The sequence below is a fragment of the Chlorocebus sabaeus genome, chromosome 15, assembly GCF_047675955.1.
Source record: "Chlorocebus sabaeus isolate Y175 chromosome 15, mChlSab1.0.hap1, whole genome shotgun sequence".
Classification (NCBI taxonomy): domain Eukaryota; kingdom Metazoa; phylum Chordata; class Mammalia; order Primates; family Cercopithecidae; genus Chlorocebus; species Chlorocebus sabaeus.
In genome coordinates, this window is record NC_132918.1 from 39,196,649 (window position 1) to 39,215,295 (window position 18,647).

Genomic DNA, 18,647 nt, shown 5'->3' on the forward strand with positions numbered 1-18,647 from the left:
TAGATAGAATATTTAGATGGTACTCAAAAATACAATAATTATAAGTATGCACACAAACAGACACTGAGGATGGTGAGTATATTAGTCTGTTTTCACACTGCTGGTAAAGATATACCTGAGACTGGGAAGCAAAAGGGGTTTAATGGACTTACAGTTTCACATGGTTGGAGAGGCCTCACAATCGTGGTGGAAGGCAAGGAGGAGCAAGTTATGTCTTACATGGATAGCAGCAAGCAAAGAGAGAGAGAGCTTGTGCAGGGAAACTCCCATTTTTAAAACCATCAGCTCTTGTGAGACTTATTCTCTATCATGAGAACAGCATGAGAAAGAGATGTCCCCATGATTCAATTACCTCCCACTGGGTTCCTCCCATGACACTTGGGAATTGTGGGAATTACAATTCAAGATGAGATTTGGGTAGGGACACAGTCAAACCATATCAGTGAGTACAAAGATAGAAAAAGCTTTAGTCCCCGATAATGGTGTGGAGCTTCTGCACCATCTGAAGACTGCCTGTAGTTGGGCTTTTTTATAATTAGAATACACTACATAGTTCATAGTCAATACAAGTAATTCTGCCCAGCATTAAATATATTCCATTTTATTTATTTTTCTCCCTGCAATATTGGGATGGGATTTTCAGAGATTAAAATTTTCTCTGATTTTTCTATCATTGGTCAGTGACTTCCACATCTGTAGTCTTTGGCTGTTAGGTCAGTTTTCATCCCAAATATTTCTTCTGTCTTTACTAAACTTCAGTTTCTTTACCTTTCCTCAAATAAAAAGCAGCTAATTCCCCAAAGTACCACAGTGATTTTTTTTTTTTTTTTTTTTAGCATTGATTAGTTTAACACTTGGTACCTGAATTCTAGAAGTGTTACATAGAGAAATTTACTGTGGTAATAAATTGACATTTCACTGAGACAACTGCTTTTGAAAAGAATTGGCATTTAATTCATATCTGTGATTAGGAATGTTTCAGGTTGTAAATGAACATTGATTAAAATCTTGACATTATTCAGACAGGCAATATTTGCTCACACTTATTCTCCTGCATTGTAAATAGTAGCCAACACACAAAAATAAAGTATACAAGAATGTAATATTTTTAAAAATAAGATTAACAGTGTAAGAAGGAAAATTTCAGAAAAAGCAGATAGACAATGTAGAAAATTGAAATGAAATCCCACAATAAGAAAAAAAACAGAAAAGTGACTATTTAAGAATTATGCTACATGTGGAACTTAATTAGACCATTCTAAGAAAGGCCAATTTCTAATGCAAATTTTCTGAGGTTTTGAGATTTACTTTATTTTAAAAAATATAGCTACATGTTTTACTATAGATTTTCCTTTAGCCACTCAATATACTGATTTATAAGTCTGTGACTAATTTTAAGTTCCAGAATTGAAAATGCTCCATGGAATCCATCCTCAACATGGTTATGAGTAACCTGAACTCCAGCGTTGCGAAGTCGGGTGACATACATGAGTCCATCATCTCTTAAGGGATCATATTGACAGGTGATGACATAGGTCAGGGGTAAACTATGTAATTTTTTGTCATCAGCTAACAAAGGGGCTGCCCTCACATCTAGGAACCCTGGATATTTTTTAGCCAGCTCAGAACTGCCATAATTTGGGTTGTTATAAACATGTCCTTTTATAAACCTCTCAGGGAGCAGGGAACTCCAATTAACAAATTTGAAGAGATGACTTGATTCCACAGGTACATGTTGTCTGGAAAGCATGGCTTTTTCAAGTGATCTATCAGTGGTAAAATATTCACTCCAGAATCTGACCATGAGTGATTTGGATAGAAGTAGAAAATTTGAATTTTCTTGATATGATGGTAAATCTACATCAAGAGGCTGAAGGGCAGGATAAATTAAAGCCTGGATCTTGAGTTTGATCTTGACATCTGGGTCATCAAGGAGCTGAGAAACAAGATGATTTGCACAAATAATTTTCATTTAAAACAATAAAGTATCCCTAATAAGATTATCTGTCTTTCTATCTTGTCTTTATCTATCTATCTATCTATTCATGATCTCAAAAAGACTTAAGTAATAAATGAAACATACCATCACAACAAACTTTCTAACATTCGAAATGGATTTCTAGAGCTAGATGTTCATTAGTATTTTCAACTTAAGGAAAATCATCTGTCATATATGCTTTATGGATAATACAAAAAGATCTAAGTGATCATTAGAAAGTTAATCTCCTATGCTTTCTGCTAGGAATGATAACCAGAAGAACTGCATAAATGTTCTCTTCTGTTCATGTAAGAGTATATTAAAATAGGCCTGGTATGGTGGCTCAATCCTGTAATTCCAGCACTTTGGAAGGCTGAAGTGGGTGAATTGCTTGAGATCAGGAGTTCGAGACCAGCTGGCTAACATGGCAAAAACCTGTCTCGACTAAAAATACAAAAATTAGCCAGGTGTGGTAGCGCACACCTATCATTCAAGCTACTCAGGAGGCTGAGACACAAGAATTGCTTGAACCAGTGAGGTGGAGGTTGCAGTGAGCTGAGAAAACACCACTGCACTCCAGCCTGGGAGACAGAGTGAGACACTGTCTCAAAAAAAAAAAAAATAATTAAAATATGCCAGTATATCAATAAGCTTTGCTATGAAGAAGGATCACTTAATAGAGGTTTCTGACATGACTTTGATGCTAAAGCAACATGCTACTTTAGGAGATTTGGGCAACACTTCTGTGCGAAATGGTCTATTAACATCATCTTTTATATCAAGTCCATTGTGCTAATATTTGTAATAATCGGTCTGTAAAAAGACATATACCAATACCAGGTAGGAAAAAAGGAGACTTACAAGAATGAAATATTACAAAATATGTTTTAAATTGTGAAAACATATAGGTTAAAAAATAATTTTATGTTTTCAAAGTGTCTAATATACTATAAAAGATGTATAGAACTTCTACATAAAATTACAGATATTATTAGATGTAACCTCAAATATTTTGCAAATTATGGTATTTATCTACATTTTAACTATAATTATCAAAATAGATCGTTTTGGAGACTATTTGTAAAGATTGGTACAAGTTGCCAAGCATTTTTATATAAATTTTTCATATGACCCTCAAACAACTCTTTAAAGTTGAAAGAGTTCATTTTTCTTACAGGAGAGAAAATGAATATTTATTTAGAGAGATTAAGCCAGTATCAATTCTAGAAATTACTGCATCTCCAAGTTTCCTGATGTCCAGTCTAATGCTTTTGCTGCTACATTATGAAATTTATCGTAATGATTACAAATCTACCTGTGAAGTTTCAAATACTTGTTCTGTATTATGATTGAACCAAAGTGCAATTATAAATCTTTACTTTTGAGAATATTGTTCAACATATTCTAGCAGTCAAAATGCTTTTAGTGTGAAAAATTATAAATAAATGCAATTAACAAAACCAATAACAGCAATGTTTTAAAATTGCTTTAGAACCCTCATTTGTGACTAAAGTCAACTAATAAAATCTAACCTTCTACATACATTCTTAGAGAGAAGATCTTAAGTAGCTCCTTCTCCTGACTGCCACTCCACGGGAAAATAGTTCCTTTCTGACTACTACATGGGAAAAGAGTTTAGATGTTTAAACAATAAATAGCAATGTTTCTTCATCATAAAAACAAAATCTATTCTACATATAATCTGGGGCAAAAATGCCATTTATTATTATTATTATATCATCATTAAATGACAGATAAAAAGATCTGATTTTACATCTACATACAAAAATCTTTTGAATTCTTCATATTTCTTCTTTGTAAGTAGCTTGGGAATCTTTGAATGTGTTGATAATTTTCTAAAAATAGGATTATTGTTATGGTAATAGAGGAATATGCCATCGAAGATTCTATGAATTCGTCTGAAACTCTAATAGGGTAATAGGGTCATTAGTCTCACAATTACATGATCTCATTCACCTACTTAGTATAATATTTTACTGACACATATTATTTTATTTTTTATGCTTTTAAGAGACAGGACCTTACTATGTCACCCAGGCTGGAGTACAGAGGCATGATTATAGCTTTCTGTAACCTTGAACTCCTGTGTTAAAAGATCCTTCTGCCTCAGCCTCCTCAGCCTCCCAGGTAGCTAGGACTACAAACTCACACTATTATGCCAGGCTAATTTTTCTTTTCTTATTATTATTTTATTTATTTATTTATTTATTTATTTATTCATTCATTCATTCATTCATTCATTTATATTTGTAGAGACAGGGTCTCACTGTATTTCCCAGGCTGCTATCAAACTCCTGGTCTCCAGTGATCCTTTTGCCTTGGTCTCTCAGAGCACGCTGGGATTGCACTTCTGAGCTACCACATGCAGGCTATAATTTCAAATTAATGATTTATCCAAAGAATTAACATTCCCTTAAGAAAGAAAAAAAATCTATGACAGAAGCAGAGATTGACATTATAATGTTTTAGTCATTTCTTCTCAATATTCTCTTTAATAGTTTCAAAAAATTAATATCTCCTATTTGCATTTATATTTTAATACATGCATTAAATATGTTTATAAGTAGACTATTTTTAAAAAGCATAGAAATTATCAACATCATACCTGTTGAGTCACTGCTGCAGCTAAATTCCCTCCTGCACTATCTCCAGAAATACCGATTTTCTCAGGGTTCACACCGTATTTTGCAAGAACTGTTTTACGTAAGAACCACTTTAAGGCGTTATATACATCTTCAAATTGAATTGGGAAATGATACTTAGGTGCTAATCTGTAGCTGTAGAGAGAAAACATAGTTCACACTTTTTTTTTGTTTTTATTAGAACATAATATATTATTGGTGCAAAATAATGGCAAAACCACAATAACTTTTGCACCAACCTAATACATGCTGGAAGTACACATAAGTATATAATTTCTTTAATTTTCAAACTAAACGCAGCCACATAATCAGCACTCAGATCATGAAATATAACATTGTCGGCATCCCAGAAACCTTTTGTTTACTGTCTTTAATTCCTGAAGTATCCACTAATTTGACATAACAGCATAAATTCATTTTGCCTAGTTTTTGCCTTTAAATAAATGAAATCATATAGCATATACTATGTATCTGGTTTCAATTGTTCAACATTATGTTTCTGAGCCTCATTCACATTGCTTCTATCTTCCTGTATAGTACTCTATTGTTTGAAAATATCACAAATGATGTAGCCATTAACATGTTGATGGGCTAAGTGAAATAACCCAGTCATGGAATAACCAATACTGTATGTTTCCACTTATATAAGATGTCTAAAATAGTCAAATTCATAGAATCAGAGTGAAAAGATGGTTGCAAGCGCTGTGGGGAGGAGGAAATGGGGAGTTACTGATCAGCCGGCATAAAGTTTCAGTCAAACAAGTTGAATAAGCTCTACAGATCTGCTGTAGAGTCAAAAATAATGCAAATTTAAAATTCATTAAGAGGGTAGATCACATATTAAATATTCTTGCAAATAATTAAACAAACAATAAATACTAAATAAATATTTTTCCAGATTAAAAAAATGTTATAGGGATTTAGACGGCTTGCAGTCTTGGGCACAAACAGTGCTGCTATGAATATTCTAGTACATGTTTTTTTGTGACCATATGGATGTATTCTTGTTGATATATGCTTGTGCTACTGATAGTAACAGAGGTATGCATAAGCTTTACTTAATAATGTCAAAGAGTTTTGCTAAGTAGTTTACCAAGTCATTCTCAAACCAGAGCTTATGGAAGTGCTGTTGATTCAAAACCTCATCAACACTTGGTATTTTATGTCTTTCTCATTTTATCTATAATTTTGAGTATATAAAGGTATCTCAATAGTCTTAATTTGTATTTTCCTGACGTATACAGTACATTTTCATATATTGTTTGATGATTTGGATATCCTTTTCTGTAAATTTTCTTCCTGAGTCTTTCCCCTATACTTCTATTGATTGGTAAGTGTTTTTATATTTTGGATTTCAAAAAGTATATATGTATTTAAAACTGTTTAAAGTACACATATGTCTATACCCACATATATACACACACACAAACTTTAAGACTTCTGTTAATGACAGAGTCTAGCTCTGTCGCCCAGGCTGGAGTCCAGTGGCACTATCTCAGCTCACCGCAACCTCCAACTCCCGGGTTCAAGCAATTCTCCTGCCTCAACCTCCCGAGTAGCTGGGATTACAGGTGCCCACCACCACACCTGGCTAATTTTTGTATTTTTAGTAGAGATGGAGTTTCACCATGTTGGCCAGGCTGTGCTCGAACTCCTGATCTCATGATCCACCTGCCTCGGCCTCCCAAAGTTTTGGGATTACAGGCATGAGCCACTGCACCTGACCTGAATTTTTAATATAACCATTTTACTGAGACATTCATAACCCATAAAATTAACACATTATAAATATGCAATTCTGTGATTTTCAATATATTCAGAGTTGTGCAATCATTGCCACAATCAATTTTGGAAGATTTTCCTCACGCTAAAAGGAAACCCTATACCCATTAGTAGTCACTTCTCATTTCACCCCATCCTCCAAACCCAACCATAGGCAACCATTAATCTACATTCTGTCTCTACTCATTTGCCCTATTTTGGACATTTTCTAAAAATGGAATCACAAAACTTGCCATCTGTGACTGACTTGTTTCATCTAGTATAATATTTTCAAGATTTGTCCATACTGTAGCAGTCCTTCTATTAACAAACGAATAATTAACCGATAAATGAATGAATAAAATGTGGTATATTTATACAACTGAATATCTGTATAGATATGCTGCATTTTGTTTAAATATTTGATTGAATTTTAAATATTCAATTGTGTATATATATATATGCCACATTTTATTCATCCATTTATCGGTTAATGAGCATTGGGTTGCTTCCACTTTTAAGGTTTATGAATAATGCTTCTACAAACATACAAGTTTTTATATGGGCATGTTTTCATTTCTTTTGTGTATACACCTAGAAATGGAAATACTGGGTCAATATGGTAACTCTGTTTGACGTTTTACGGAGCTGTCAAAGTGTTTATTCGCACCAGTAGTATAGAGGATTCTGATTTTTCCATGTCCCCACTAACACTTGTTATTATCTTTTTAAATATATATATTATACCCATCCTAGTGGGTGTGAAGTGGTATTTCATTGTGGTTTTGATTTGCGTTTCTCTAATGACTAATGATATTGAGCATCTTTTCATGTGCTTATTGGTCATTTTAATTTAAATACAACCAAAATTATCTATCTTTTAATATTGGAGTTTTTCATCTTTAATATCAATAAAATGAGAATATTTGAAGGTAAGGCATATATTTCATGCATATTTTAAAGTATATTTTATCTTTCAATTACATGTGATTTGTTAGTCATTTCAATGAATCAAACACAGGTGTAAATCTTATCCTGTATTTTGACTTGCTATGTTTAAGAAAATTATCTTTAAGAACAAATTTGGAATGCAAAACACCATAAGCCTGGATTTTCTAACTTCATTTTACAAAATATTATTCTAGCCACTACATTTATGAGAGATCACATACAACCAAATATTGATGAAGATTATGTCCCAACGTTATAATAATGATTTAACTTGACAAATGGGGATGAGTATGTTATTTTTTAACTGTTCATTTACTTTCTGAAATTTCAATTTAAATATATACTGCTCTGGCATGGGTCTACCCAGCAATCCACTCCTAATTTTACTGTCCCTAAGTGCTCTTTCTATAAGTGGATTATTTAACACAATTTCATATGAACTCATCTATTTCATTCAATTTGATAATAAATTTTTAATATACTTAGTGCAGAGTATAGCACTTGGTGAGCCGAAACTGTAGGCTATATTTTAAATATTTAAAATTATATTGCCTACAGTTTCGGCTCATCAAATGCTATACACTGGGCTAAGTCTGTTTCAAAGATGTTATCACTTACTCTTCACAATGACCATCTGAGATGGAAATTATTTATGATGCACTTTTATAGATGATCCTGTGACTCCAGGGCACTCATTTTTAAAGACTGTGAATTAAGGGTTGAAAGGAAATATCGTGCAGGTAATTATGTCCATAAATGATACAGTTTGAATTTATGTGAAAACAATTTCTTTTTTACTTTTTGCTGTTTCTTTTTGAGTAAATAACACGTGTACACATATATACAGATTTTTTTTTCTCAGCTCTAATCAGGTTAGGCCTAGCACTCACTTGCAATTGCCTACTTAGTGTCATCTGAGAAACATTTATTTTTGGCATAATCATGCATCGGCTGAGAAAGCTGAGAGAATCGACTGAGCGTGGTGGCTCATGCCTGTAATCCCAGCACTTTAGGAGGCTGAGGAGGACAGATAACTTGGGGTCAGGAGCTCAAGACTTGCCTGACCAACATGGTGAAACCCCCATCTCTACTGAAAATACAAAAATTAGCTGGGTGTGGTGATTCGCGCCTGTAATCCCAGCTACTCGGGAGGCTGAGGTTTGAGAATCACTTGAACCCAGGAGGCAGAGGTTGCAGGGAGCTGAGATCCTACCACTGCACTCCAGCCTAGGTGACAGAGTGAGACTCTGACACACACACACACACACACACACACACACACACGCATAACACACAAAAAAAGAAAGCTGAGAGAATCTTGGCATGTCAGGAATCTGGCCAGAAAACCAAACAGCACAGCTCTTACTTGGTTGATATGACGACAGCATCAAGTCGGTCTGCTGTCCATCTTGACAGCAAGTCGTAATCATTTACAGCTGAAATAAAAGGATAAAAGCAACATATTAGTAAAATAGACAAACGAAGACAAGGCTGTTTCCTTCACAAAAAAATCCTACTGCACTTCTTTCACGTTCTGGAAGTTCTATTTTACCTTAAAACAGGAGAGACAAATTTAACACTGTATTTATAAGAAGCCATCCATCCATGACTCAGTGGAATTCAAGTTTCCCAGCGAACCTCCTAATGCTCTCCCTGCCTTTTATCTTTTGTCTTGCACATTTTGCCATTGATCCTTCTATGTCAGACTCATTCTCTAGATTCACCCAGCTCTATTACTGGAAGGAGGTAATGATTTGGCTCTGTTTTAGATGATGGGTATACAAAGATAAAAAGACAAGTCGCTAACTTGACCAACATGTTGTCAGATATGTGAGCCAAGGAGATGCAGACAGAATTGTAGCAACATAGAAGGATCACCTAAGTCTGCACGGGACAATAGAAAAGGCACCTGAATATAAGTGGAATAGAACTAGGTCCCCTTAAACAAACACTGGAACTTACTGCTCGCATCTGTACTACTACGTTAAGAATATACCTAGCTGAGGCCTGTCTTTGCCTCTTTTTCTCTTGTCTAAGAGGAAGACGTAATACTCTCTTTTTCCATTTCCAACCTTCCTATCTATATCCAGTTATTTTACTAGTGCTCTAAATCTTCTTCCCTTTCATTTCCTCTGGGATGTGTATCTATCAGTCAACACTCCCAGCCCATTACTTGGCTAACGTATTTCTACTTACTACCTTCATTTATTTCAGTCTACCAACTTGTTTATATTTCTCCTGCACAAAAATAAAAGAAAATGCTCTTACTTAGCTCTCGTTTCAATCTATAATTTTCTTGCTTATTTCACAACTAAGTCCTTTTAAGGCCAGCAATTATTCTTTTTTTTTCTTTTTTAGACTTTAAGTTCTAGGGTACATGTGCACAACATGCAGGTTTGTTACATATGTATACATGTGCCATGTTGGTGTGCTGCACCCATTAACTCATCATTTACATTAGGTATATCTCCTAATGCTATCCCTCCCCGCCTCCCCACAGTAGGACCTGGTGTGTGATGTTCCCCTTCCTGTGTCCAAGTGATCTCATTGTTCAATTCCCAGCTATGAGTGAGAACATGCGGTATTTAGTTTTCTGTTCTTGCGATAGTTTGTTGAGAATGATGGTTTCCAGCTTCATCCGTGTCCCTACAAAGGACATGAACTCATCCTTTTTATGACTGCATAGTACTCCATGGTATATATGTGCCACATTTTCTTAATCCAGTCTGTCACTGATGGGCATTTCGGTTGATTCCAAGTCTTTGTTATTGTGAATAGTGCCACAATAAACATAAGTGTGCATGTGTCTTTATAGCAGCATGACTTATAATCCTTTGGGTATATCCCCAGTAATGGGATGACTGGGACATATGGTATTTCTAGTTCTAGATCCTTGAGGAGTCGCCACACTGTTTTCCACAATGGTTGAACTAGTTTACAGTCCCACCAACAGTGTAAAAGTGTCCCTATTTCTCCACATCCTCTCCAGCACCTGTTGTTTCCTGATTTTTTAATGATTGCCATTGTAACTGGTGTGAGATGGTATCTCATTGTGGTTTTGATTGGCATTTCTCTGATGGTGAGTGATGATGAGCATTTTTTCATGTGTCTGTTGGCTGTATGAATGTCTTCTTTTGAGAAGTGTCTGTTGATATCCTTTGCCCACTTCTTGATGTGGTTGTTTGTTTTTTTCTTGTAAATTTGAGTTCTTTATAGGTTTTGGATATTAGCCCTTTGTCAGATGAGTAGATTGCAAAAATTTTCTCCCATTCTGTAGGTTTCCTGTTCACTCTGATGGTAGTTTCTTTTGCTGTGCAGAAGCTCTTTAGTTTAATCAGATCCCATTTGTCAATTTTGGTTTTTGTTGCCATTACTTTTGGTGTTTTAGACATGAAGCCCTTGCCCATGCCTATGTCCTGAATGGTATTGCCTAGGCTTTCTTCTAGGGTTTTTATGGTTTTAGGTCTAACATTTAAGTCTCTAATCCATCCTGAATTAATTTTCATATAAGAAGTAAGGAAAGAATCCAATTTCAGCTTTCTACTTATGGGTAGCCAATTTTTCCAGCACCATTTATTAAATAGGGAATCCTTTCCCCATTTCTTGTTTTTCTCAGGTTTGTCAAAGATCAGATGGCTGTAGATGTGTGGAATTATTTCTGAATGTCCTCTCTAGAGTTCAGAGTTCTTAACTTAGTAGGCCCAGTCCAATCTTCACTCCTCCAGTTAATCTATACTGTATTCATTGGAGGTAAACAGATAAATATCAAGAGCCCTAGAGCTCAGGTGGGTTAGGTGATTTTCTCACACAATTGGGACTTTTATCCCAGTGCTTCCACTTCTAAATGTTTTTCTCTTTCTGCTGTAATTCTATACATCAAGAAATATACAACCTTCATACCCAATCTTGATTACTCTTGCCAAATAAACTAAGTTTAGCCTACAGCTGCGTCTTTCCATAGTTTAAAGGTTTCTCGATACATAGGGAGTTGTAACTTAATTGGATGTATAACCTACTCTTGTCCCAATCACTGAGTTTTAGCCAAAGGTAACCAACTTGTCAAATCAGTTTCAAATAAGGCAAACGCTGAGCTGTAACCAATCCGCCTATTTCTGTACCTCACTTCTGTTTTCTAAATGTCACTTTCCTTTTTCTATTCATAACTCTTCTTCAACCATGAGGCAGCGCTGGAGACTCTCTGAAGCTATTCTGGTTCGGGATGGTGCCAATTTGTCTAAGGTTTTTCTTCTAACATTCTGGCCTATTATTTCCTACATTTATAACTTTAAAACACACTGTATTCTTTAGTTATTTATCAATTGATTAAAGATTGTCTCCATTAGAATGTAAGCTCCAAGAAGACAGGAAGACAGGAATTATTATTATTATTATTATTATTATTATTTGAGGCAGAGTCTTGCTCTGTTGCCCAGGCTGGAGTGCAATTTTCGATCTTGGCTCACTGCGACCTCCACCTCCTGGGTTCAAGAGATTATCCTGCCTCAGCTTCCCAAGTAGCTGGGATAACATGCACCTGCTACCATGCCCGGCTAATTTTTGTATTTTTTTTAGTAGACACAGGGTTTCACCATGTTGGCCAGACTGGTCTCAAACTCCTGATCTCAAGTGATTCACTCGCCTTGGCCTCCCAAAGTGCTGGGATTACAGGTGTGAGGAAATTTTGTCTATTCAAAAATATATTCAAAGATCTCAAAATATTACCAGGCATATAGTACATATGAGTAAATGGATGAAAACATTAAATGGTTCTGTAACATCAAGTGGAAAATGATAGAAATAACACGGCTTTCTTAGAGTAATTGCAATAAATAGAAAAAAAAAGTGTCTTCTCACCTCTACCTGGGTTGATGAGGAAATGCATATGCGGAAAAGAGTGATATAAAGATACAAGGAAAAGTAAAACTTTGCCATCAGAACAAAGTACGAGAAGATAAAAGAGGCGTTAATGTCCATGCCAAAGGGCATGTATACCTACTGAAGACTTAGTAAAATGTTTGCGAACTACCTCAGTGACAGAGATTTTTCAAAGCATTCACTTACCAGCACTTCCCATGCACCAGCCTCCACCATGGATGTAAAACAACCCCCTTCTTAGTACTTCAGACTTTCTCTTTGGCACATATACTCGAACAGGAATGTTGTTGAATTTTGTCTCAGTCACAGTGACATTTTCATCTGAGGTTGGTGGGACTTCATAAAAGCTCCAGACAACCTTCAAAGAATCCATAATGTGGTGAAGTCCCAGCAGCTCCACAAATGTAGCCTAAAAATGAAATTCAAAAACATCTTAAAATTCAAGTATCAAATGGCAAAGAGATCTATGGACTCACAGGTACACATTAACCCTTAATAAACTCAAATGCAATGAACTAAATTTTCATGCATGAATCTTGTTTGGTCCTTTTAAAAGAAACCAGAAATTCGAAGGTGATGCCTAGGGTGGTTCTTAAAAAAGAGGGAGTATACTGTGAAGGAAATAAAAATATTTCATCCCAAAATATATCTCCTTGACATATTGCAAGGTGGCTTTTCAGAAGGGCTGGGAATACAAGAATAGCTGGAAAGCTTTTCTTTTGTGAAGGTGATTTGCATCTGCAGAGAAAATCTGCATTAATGCAGGCTTTCTCTGAGAGCCTTCATTTGTCCAGATTTAGGAAAAATCTACTGAGAATCTGACACCTTTAAAGGTCTGAAAGAATTTTTTACCATCTATTCTTTCTGAGGGCTACTACCTATGAGGATCCATGTACCTAACAAGACCACTTTTGCTAACCATGTCTCCTCTTCTCTTCTTCCCATAAGCTGTCTTGCCACCATCTGGCCATTTCTTTGAGATTTTATATTTTGTAAGTCTATTATGTATGCTAAAAAATGTATATGCCTTTTTTTCTCCTACTAACCAGACCTGTCAGTTGACTTTCAGCAACCTTCAGAGGGCAAAGATGAAGTTTCATATTGACCCCTGCTACTGATTTAGTTCCTATTTCGCTAAAATGTGTCAGGCTCTCTACCAAGCTTTAGGGTTTCAGAGATGAACCAGACAAATGCTCTTCTCAAGCATCTCAGAGTTAAGTGTGAAAGACAGATAAATAAATGGTTACAAAACAATGTAAATATATTACAGAGCTCTGTACAAAGTACTTTGGAAGCAAACAACAGGTGATTACCAAAAGCTACCTGGGAGTAGCAACTGGAAAAGCAATTTTATCTGAGACTTGAAATAAATACCTTTTCCTAAGTCTTTTGCTAACCAAGTAAGAAAAGGAAAAACCCTGGCAGGTCGAGAAACTGGTTTAGTTTAGAAATAGGGAGGTGCAGTGAGGTGTGGCTATGCAACTGGTTGTACGCGGGAGCTGAGAGTAGGGGTTGGGAGGGAAGGAATGAGTGGGAGAAAAAGGGAGGGCAGCTTGCCTGCCTGCAGCCCATCCTTTCACTGTAGAATGAGTCAGTGTTCTGAGCACTCTATTGTTGTCATCTCAGTCATATTAACAACTTGCTTATATGGGAGGAAGATAACATTTTCATATCCATGTCAAATATGAGAAAAGTGAGCCCAGGAAGGTTAAATATGTCGTCCATGCCTACACAGCTAGTAAATGATATTTACCAGGATTCTCAATCTAGTAGTTTGATTCTTGATGTAACGTTCATAATGTAAACATTTAATAAAGGGTATGAACACTCAAAGATTGCCAGACATTTCAGAGAAGCCAGCAAAACTAATCAGGAAAAAAAGGAACAAACCAGGAGCATAATTGACCACAAAAAAGCAAGCAAACAAACAAGCAGATAATTCAGGAATAAGAAAAAGCATTAAAACAACCTTTAAAAAGTGTATCTACTGAGAGCTCTGAAAATATGTTACTTTCATAAATTGTGGGCAGAATGTAAGTAAATTAATGAATGAATGAATTAAAAGGCTAGCAGATAAGAATATATATATAATTGCTTAAATAAATAAAAAATTAATATAAAGACTCCAAGAAAAAAAATCAAAGACCTCTCACATATTGTAGCACAGACAGCAAATATGAGGAAAAAAAATGTGTCCCTTTCTTAAAGTCTTTAATAGTTCTGCATCACATACAGAATTAAATCAAAACTTACTACCAGTGCCCACAAAGCACTGTATGATGTGACTTCTAACCTCTCCAAACTAATTGCAACAATTTCCCCATTAAACCCAAATGTTTCATATGATTTCTTGGACTTGTCAATATTCTGTAGCTGGGGTTTTTGTGCTTGCTGCTGTCTCTGCTGGAAAACATTCGTCTTAGCACTTAGAATGGTTGGTTTCTTTTCATTCTTCTGGTCCCTAAGTAGATGTTTCCTCTTCAGAACGGCTTTTTCTTGCCATACATACAGTATCCCACTCTTGCCTTCTGCCCAAATTACTCTTTTTTTCCATCTTACCTCCTTCAAGGTACTTCTCATGAATTAAAATCATTTATTCATTTAATTCTAATTTATTTTTTTCTCCACCACTAGAATGTCAACTGTGTGGGGACAGATCACTTGTTTGCCTAATAGGATTTGACAGAGTTGAATTGTTGAATAAATGCAAAATAAAAGATTAATCCAGGAGTTACAACATTCATTTGGTTTAAGTTCTGAAAAGAGATTTTTTTTTAATGAAGATAATAAAGTAACCAAAGAAGTAATAGTAAAATATCCTCAAGGATCCAGAGAGAGCTACACCTTTTTAATTTGCCAGCATTCAAGCTGCCCTGGCAAGCAGTCAGTTGCCAGGACACCGAGGTCTCCCTCCCCTTCTCATTTATGCATATTGTGCCTCTCGCGGTTAATCCTAGGCACGTGCCAACCAGCCTGCCTATTGAATCTTTTCTTGAGAACTTATTTACATGTCCTTAGTCTATATTCTGAATTCTAAAGATAAATGCATAAAAATTTATAACCAACACAGTGCTGCATAATCAGATGATCTCTAATTTGAGTATAAAACTTAGGTAAAAAACCATACCTAAGATAATAATTCAAAGGAGAGCCACTATCATGACATTAAAGCTACCTAAACAAAATACTTTTTAGTAAAACTTATTCAAATGACTCCTTGCTTGCTGTTCTTGATAGCTTTTTAACATGATTCCAATACATAAGACAGAAAACAAACAACAATTCTAAGTAATACATTGTCAGAGGCCACAGCATTTATTTTAAAAGATGAGTAAGTCAAAAAATCAAAAGAATAGAATCTTGAAAAACTTAATTCTCTGGGTCAATTCGTGGTGTATGCACATCTGAATTCATAAAATTCCAAACTTACCACATTTTCTATAGTTTTCAGATGTGCGTTTATCCACATCAATCTCCATGGCTCCTCAATGTTATCTGAGAGAGGTGTATAAATATAATAAGCTATGACGATCCCCCCAATCAGAAGGTACAGTGATTTTCTTCCCATGGTGTACGTCCTGCTTCTTGGTCTCTAGAAACACAGAAATTAACTTACATGATGTGCCTGAATAGTGTACTTTAATAAGCAGTGTGCTTCAGCTCCACCCAAAAGCTTTATCTTGCTCTTCTGAATATAGAGTTGCTCCCTTAGTTTAAGGGTTGGCATAATAAGGTCAAAATTTTATCTGTTATCCAGATACACTTGTGTCAAGTGCAACTTCAAAGTTTAATGAGTAACAGGAAACTAGGGCAAAGTTTGTCAATGATCATAGTGTTATTTGTATTCCAATAAACAGCATGTATTGAGTAATAACTTGGGAAAAAATTCTTTAACTCTAACAAAATTATCCATAGAAAACATACTGAATACAGAATCTTTGTCTTAAAATAGCTTATCATGGAAAAAACAAATTATATATATACACATATATATACACACACACACACACACATATATGTACATATACATACATATATGTGTATATACACATATACATATATACGTACATGTGTGTGTGTGTGTGTGTGTGTGTGTGTGTGTATATATATATTACAGGCCTGCGCCACCATGTCTGGCTTATTTTTGTATTTTTAGTAGAGATGGGATTTCACCATGTTAGGCAGGCTTATTTCGAACTCCTGACTTCCAGTGATCTGCTTGCCTCGGCCTCCCAAAGTATTGGGATTATAGGCGTGAGCCACAGTGCCCGGCCAAATATATTCTTAAAGTGTTGAGAGTATAGAAAACAAAACAGTATTATTTCTGTCCTTATAAAATTTAGATTATCTTGTCAGAGACAGAAATATTAGTAATTCAATCTGAAAAGTTTTTGAGAGGGAGATTATAAAAATAATAATGATAGTAATGATAATAGTAATAGTGGACATTTATTATTTACTCTGAGATTCAAACCCTATGTTAAGTGATTTGGATATATAATCTGAGTCCAGACACCTATAAGACTAGTACTATTATTTTCTCAAAATGAGTAAAATGAGTTTTTAAAAGTCTAAATCACTTGGCCAAGGTCATTATACTTCAAGTACTAAAGCCAGAAAAATTCAAGGTAGCTCAGAGAGTACATAGAAAACATTTCAAACAACTTATTTTTTTTCCAAGACCATATATATATATATGTTATACAATGAAAATGCACAAAAGAAAAATAATAATTGTAAGGCATAATTGGAAGGACAGCCAAGAAAGAAATGAGGCCAATAGACTCAAGTTCAGGCAAGCTGATTTATTGTCAGTCCTGCCCGGCTACCTCCTGACAAAAGCAGAGGAAGCAGCCCCGCTTACAGGCTATAGCAAGGTTGTACAGGGTGTAGAAATGGGTCAGGGTAAAGGAAAAAGAAAAGCTTGGGGACGGGGGTCCTTTGTGCCAGGTGTCTGACCGCTTCCTGGGGGATGTTTTACTTGCCAGCTCTGTTGTGTAAGGTAGACGTCTTAACCACATCCTGAAACATCTGGCCTCTGGTCAGTCACAGGTGGGTTTGGGGTAGGGGGTTTTACTTTGGGGCTTAGGTCTATGGTAGGAGAAAACAGTCCAGTTGGGTGGACCCTAACAGTAATAATAAATCAGATTCCTACATTGCTAAGCTCACTGATGTTGACACCTTCGTGTATTTACTGTTATAACTTTTTTAATACATACATAAATCTTTCCTGGCTGAAGCCTGGAGTAAATAATTTCTTCAAGGAGTCCTGGTTTCCTTTAGTGGCAAATGTTAGTAAAGAAAAAAATCTTGACATTATATGTACTCATTGGTACTAAGCCATTTTAGTTTGCAGAGCTAGAAAAGACAGATTTTGAAAACATGAGCTTAAAACGATGTTTAAATTTAATACACAAGATTGTCTCAATTTCATTACTTTTGCAATTTTATAGTTTTTCAAGTTAACATTTAATTTTCATTTTACATTACTGAAATCTTATGTTCTGTTGCATAAAATTATAAAACATTTATATGCAAAAAGGAAAATTACTAAGTCCATCCTCTTTCCTGATATTCTTTTCTCTTGGCTTCCTGTAGATATCTAGCCCTTCTCAGTCACCTAAGAGTGTACCCTCTCTCTTCACTATTTGCAAGTTGCTTCAGGTCAGCACACTCTAAACCCAAACCTGTAACACTGGCAATCAGAACCCTCCTTAAATCTAGGCAATTGAGGCCTCTGTCCCAAGCTCCACACTTCAGAGGACTGTCTGGCTTTCCTCTGATTGCTGGCTTCACTGTAGGGCATAGACTAGCAGAGCAAAGGGGCACGTCCCTTCCCTTCTAGGCCATACTCCCAGCACCTTGGACCTTGAGCCTTGAACAGTCTTTCTACGTTTAATCTATTGTCTTGTTCATTGAAATATTCCACATGAAAAAAAAATACTAGCTGTTTTATTAAACAGGAAAACTGAAGCATTTTTTCTGGAGTACGTTTTGATCTTGGAAAGGATAATAATATTGTTGGAGAAAAAATTAAAAGGAAAATACAACCCATTATTTAATCCTATAATGATAAGCAGGAAACAATTCAAAGAAAGCAAACTATGCCTTAATATTCAATTGTTTATACTTAGTTTATAGACTGAGTCTCACTATTGTGCCTAGGTTGGTCTCAAATTCCTGGCCTCAAGTGATGCTCCCACCTTGGCCTCCCAAAGTGCTGGGGTTATAGACATGAGCCATCACACCCAGTCAATATTTAATTTTAGTATATGGAAACTCTGCAGTTTTCCTACCTCTATTTGGGGACATGAGAGAAGCATATTTGGAAAAGAATTATTTATTTGAGCCACAAAAGAAAAATGAGTCATTTCCAGCAGTATGTTGGCAAGCTCACAATGCAACAGTATGTTGGCAGC

At 35.5% G+C, this 18,647-nt stretch overlaps 1 protein-coding gene and 1 long non-coding RNA gene across 2 annotated transcripts in view; one reads left to right on the forward strand and one right to left on the reverse strand.

Annotated features, from left to right (window-relative positions):
* LOC140713539 (uncharacterized) overlaps positions 1–18,647 on the forward strand; it is a 183,396-nt gene that overhangs the window by 102,710 nt on the left and 62,039 nt on the right. The gene's annotated exons all lie outside the window — the stretch shown is intronic.
* AADAC (arylacetamide deacetylase) lies at positions 938–15,883 on the reverse strand. Its single transcript, XM_008008693.3, has 5 exons — positions 15,659–15,883; positions 12,415–12,637; positions 8,720–8,789; positions 4,605–4,776; positions 938–1,936 (listed from the first exon to the last, which is right to left on the reverse strand). The coding sequence occupies exons 1-5, from the start codon at positions 15,794–15,796 to the stop codon at positions 1,340–1,342; spliced, it is 1,200 nt and encodes a 399-aa protein (XP_008006884.2). The 5' UTR covers positions 15,797–15,883; the 3' UTR covers positions 938–1,339.